At 44.5% G+C, this 4,575-nt stretch overlaps 1 protein-coding gene across 1 annotated transcript; it reads right to left on the reverse strand.

Annotated features, from left to right (window-relative positions):
- Positions 1–400: 400 nt before the first annotated feature.
- LOC139112820 (uncharacterized) lies at positions 401–2,449 on the reverse strand. The gene has a single exon (XM_070673848.1). The coding sequence runs from the start codon at positions 2,447–2,449 to the stop codon at positions 401–403; it is 2,049 nt and encodes a 682-aa protein (XP_070529949.1).
- Between the last annotated feature and the right edge of the window lie 2,126 nt (positions 2,450–4,575).

Below are 4,575 nucleotides of genomic sequence, written 5' to 3' on the forward strand. Positions count from 1 at the left end.
ATTCCGGGGACTTGGCGTTAAAGTCCCCTCCAAGGAGAATGGGGGTAGCCGGTGTACGCTTAATAAAGTCGCTTATTTCTTCCAGAGATGTCTCCATGTCCTCAAGGTTTATTGATGGTGGCAAATATGTGGCCATCACGATTATATTTCTCCATTTAGCTGCAGTCCATCCTGTTCCGCTTGTGATAGGGTTACATGCATTATCATTGCCCAGCCAGAAAATAGCCACGCTCCCCGCTGGGTCACTCATCCAGTTTGGATGCTTATCCGGTATATTGAAAGGTTCTGAAATGAGCGCAATCCCCCGCCACACTCAGCGAGTGTGTGGAGCAGTAGGTCTTGCGCTCTCCTCGCATGGTTAGTGTTAATTTGAATTAAAGTTGTACTAGCCATTAAGTTCCTATTCCGTGTGCATGGCCTCCTCCTGGCCACTAATCTCTGGTGCAAGTTTTGGTGCTTCCGGTACCTCCTGTGTTTCTACTTCCATCACTTCCTTGGAGAGCTGTGGTGGATTTCCATCGTCTTGTCTATTAGTATTCGAAGCTGGTTGTGTTCGAGGTTGTCTTCTATTTGTCTTGGCATTACATGCTGGTCCTCCCATTTTGTGCCTGAATGGTTTCTTCAGTTCTTCACAAATCAGACATTTAGGTAGGTTCTTACAGGTTACTGCAGTGTGGTTAGTTTCCCCACATCTGAAGCAACTGTTTGAACGGTCTATAGGACTGTTACAGTTTTCACGGACATGTCCCTTTTGTAGACACCGGAAACATTGTAATGGTCTTGCAGGTAGAGCTTCTATTCTTGCGGAGACCCATCCTATTTGTATTCTCTTCTTCTCGATTAGTTGGTTAGCAACGGCTACCGGGCACTTAAGTACTGTCGTGTAAAGTCCGTTGTATGATCTCCTAATTTCACCTAATTTAAGGTCCTCCTGCCTGCAAGTTTCAAAACTTGTAAGTACTGCATTAATGACATCATCCTTACGTGTATAATCATCCAGATCCCTGATTCGTATATCCGCGGTTTTCTGTGGACACGCTATCCTAACCTGTTGCACACTTGCAAGTGCCGTAGAAAGTTCTTTTGCAAGAACTTTTGCCTTCTCGTTATGATTGTCTCCCTTGATCTCATAAATGATGGAGCCTGTAATACCTCTCTTGGGTCGCAGGCTATCGATTCCAAGTTTCTTTAAGTCTATCCTGTCTTTGGCCATTTTCAGGATCTCCTGGTATTGACCATTTTCGCAAGTGATCGATACGGCCGCCGAATTAGGTGTTTTGCGCTTGGTCGTCTTGGGTTTAGGCTGCTCCGGTGCTTTCTTGCCACTCGTTGTCCTACTTCCTTGTCCGACTGTCTTATTACTGTTTTTTGTTTTTCTTCCAGCTACTGTTGCCCATGTCTCCACGCCAGGGCTTTCCTTGCTTGTGCCTGCTATAGCAGTTGCCGATCTAGGGTGTTCTGATGCTGTCACCGGTTTGCTCTTAGAGCTTTCTTTGTCCGTACCTGTAGTTGCCTGGCTTGATCTAGGCTGATTCCTGGTTCGTGGCTCCCCGCTGGATTTTCCTGTGCACCACGAATGGAAGAGTTCATCTAAATATTTAAAATGAACAGATGAGATTGCGTTGGTGGAAATCTCACTAGCTTCCCTGTCTTCATTGTATCGTAAAGTGCCACCTGCTTTGTTCGTTGGTTTTTTAAAAGTTGTTTTAGTAGAAACTACCTCGCTGGTTACCACTTTAGAGGTACCGGAAATTGGACCTGTGGTAGTCTTATATGGTATAGGGTCTTCCCGCCTCTTTTTGGATTGAGGAGGCTGCGTAGGTGAGATCTGTGCGATTGTCTCCCGCAAAGTATTTACTTCTTGTTTAAGGTTTTTTATTTCTTCTTGTGCCTTGTGCAATTCATTAAGGAGACTCATGGTCTCTTGTCCTGTCGAACCGTCCGTGTTAAGTCTTGTCAGCATAGTGGTGACATTTGCTCGTGTTCTGCATGCGATTTCTCTCAGGGCCTTAGAGTATTCGCCCTTAAGACCTTTGGAAACCCCGGAAACTCGAAGTACCACTGCCATGTCCCGTAGGACTGTGCTGGCAAGGTCCCGAGATGGTGCATTCCGATTATCGTCCAGGAAATCTTCTTCGAGCTTATCTGCTCTTTGTTGCGAACGTGCTGAGATGGGGTGATTTGCATTGAGTATGCGACTCTCCTCCTCTTCCATAGCAGCTGCTCTTTCAAGTGCTGAGGTTGCATCATTTCTTTGTTCCGCAGTTCTCTTTCTGCCGATGATAACTCTCTTCCTTTTGCCGAGTGGCATATTCATGCGTTCGTCATCTCCTTCGATGGACCCTCCGTAATCCGAGCCGAGGTCTCCAGTACCTCCTGAGAGATAGCTGGAAGCTGGCGAGGTTGTTCTTTGTGAGGGTGTTCCCCTCTCTGATAAGTTCTCTCCCATGCTACGAGATAACAGGCTCCTGCCCGTATCTTTGCTCTTAGCTGTCTTCTTTGACGAACTGGTCTTCGCAGACACATTATCATCTACCCCCCCTGCGCTGCAGGAGGTAGATTGCCCGTCGTTGGATAACGACAAGGGGGAGCCGGGACGCTACCTCCTCCTGCCGACTACTGGGTGTCCGAACACCCTGTAGCTGTAAGTTTTCTTCTTTCTCATTGTCCATATTCATAGTTGTTGAATTGGTTTGTGTAAGGTGTCCTTCCCTAGACTGGTTGGAGCCCAATCCTTTCGAGTCCAGTCTACCTGTAGCCTGCAGAAGAAGAGCCCGAGCTGCAAATATTTTCCAGTGGCCTCTTCTTAATTTCTTCAGGTGATGTCCTCCTGTGTCCAGCGATGTTATCCTGTCCTTCCTTGCGGGGTCCTCTTCTGTGCGCTCTTAGCAGAAAGCAACATGCTTTCTGTGCCCCCTCACCACGACAAGGTGGCGCACCTCGAGGGGGAACCTAACCTAACCTAACCTAACCTAACCTAACCTAACCTAACCTAACCTAACCTAACCTAACCTAACCTAACCTAACCTAACCTAACCTAACCTAACCTAACCTAACCTAACCTAACCTAACCTAACCTAACCTAACCTAACCTAACCTAACCTAACCTAACCTAACCTAACCTAACCTAACCTAACCTAACCTAACCTAACCTAACCTAACCTAACCTAACCTAACCTAACCTAACCTAACCTAACCTAACCTAACCTAACCTAACCTAACCTAACCTAACCTAACCTAACCCAACCTAACCTAACCTAACCTAACCTAACCTAACCTAACCTAACCTAACCTAACCTAACCTAACCTAACCTAACCTAACCTAACCAACCTAACCTAACCTAACCTAACCTAACCTAACCTAACCTAACCTAACCCAACCTAACCTAACCTAACCTAACCTAACCTAACCTAACCTAACCTAACCTAACCTAACCTAACCTAACCTAACCTAACCTAACCTAACCTAACCTAACCTAACCCAACCTAACCTAACCTAACCTAACCTAACCTAACCTAACCTAACCTAACCTAACCTAACCTAACCTAACCTAACCTAACCTAACCTAACCTAACCTAACCTAACCTAACCTAACCTAACCTAACCCAACCTAACCTAACCTAACCTAACCTAACCTAACCTAACCTAACCTAACCTAACCTAACCTAACCTAACCTAACCTAACCTAACCTAACCTAACCTAACCTAACCTAACCCAACCTAACCTAACCTAACCTAACCTAACCTAACCTAACCTAACCTAACCTAACCTAACCTAACCTAACCTAACCTAACCTAACCAAACCTAACCTAACCTAACCTAACCTAACCTAACCTAACCTAACCTAACCTAACCTAACCTAACCCAACCCAACCTAACCTAACCTAACCTAACCTAACCTAACCTAACCTAACCTAACCTAACCTAACCTAACCTAACCTAACCTAACCTAACCTAACCTAACCTAACCTAACCTAACCTAACCTAACCTAACCTAACCTAACCTAACCTAACCTAACCTAACCTAACCTAACCTAACCTAACCTAACCTAACCTAACCTAACCTAACCTAACCTAACCTAACCCAACCTAACCTAACCTAACCTAACCTAACCTAACCTAACCTAACCTAACCTAACCTAACCTAACCTAACCTAACCTAACCTAACCTAACCTAACCTAACCTAACCTAACCTAACCTAACCTAACCTAACCTAACCTAACCTAACCTAACCTAACCTAACCTAACCTAACCTAACCTAACCTAACCTAACCCAACCTAACCTAACCCAACCTAACCTAACCTAACCTAACCTAACCTAACCTAACCTAACCTAACCTGGTTCTAATTTAACTTCTTTAATTTGTCTTGTTCTGTTCTATTCTATTCTTTCCAACCTAACCTAATTTAACCTGTACAGGTTAGGTTAGATTAGGTTAGGTTAGGTAAGGTTAGGTTAGGTTAGGTTAGGTTAGGTTAGGTTAGGTTAATTTTTTTTTTTTTTTTTTTTTTTGACAAATCAAAATTTTTTGCGCCAAAAGCTCAAAAATTTTCGTTTTTGCCGCCGGCCAA

Source organism: Cardiocondyla obscurior, unplaced genomic scaffold (genome assembly GCF_019399895.1).
Source record: "Cardiocondyla obscurior isolate alpha-2009 unplaced genomic scaffold, Cobs3.1 scaffold53_0_225703, whole genome shotgun sequence".
NCBI lineage: Eukaryota > Metazoa > Arthropoda > Insecta > Hymenoptera > Formicidae > Cardiocondyla > Cardiocondyla obscurior.

What these genes read in the sequence shown, in the direction of transcription:
- LOC139112820 (XM_070673848.1), bottom strand. Translation starts at nt 2,449, where the DNA reads ATGGGAGAGAACTTATCAGAGAGGGGAACACCCTCACAAAGAACAACC.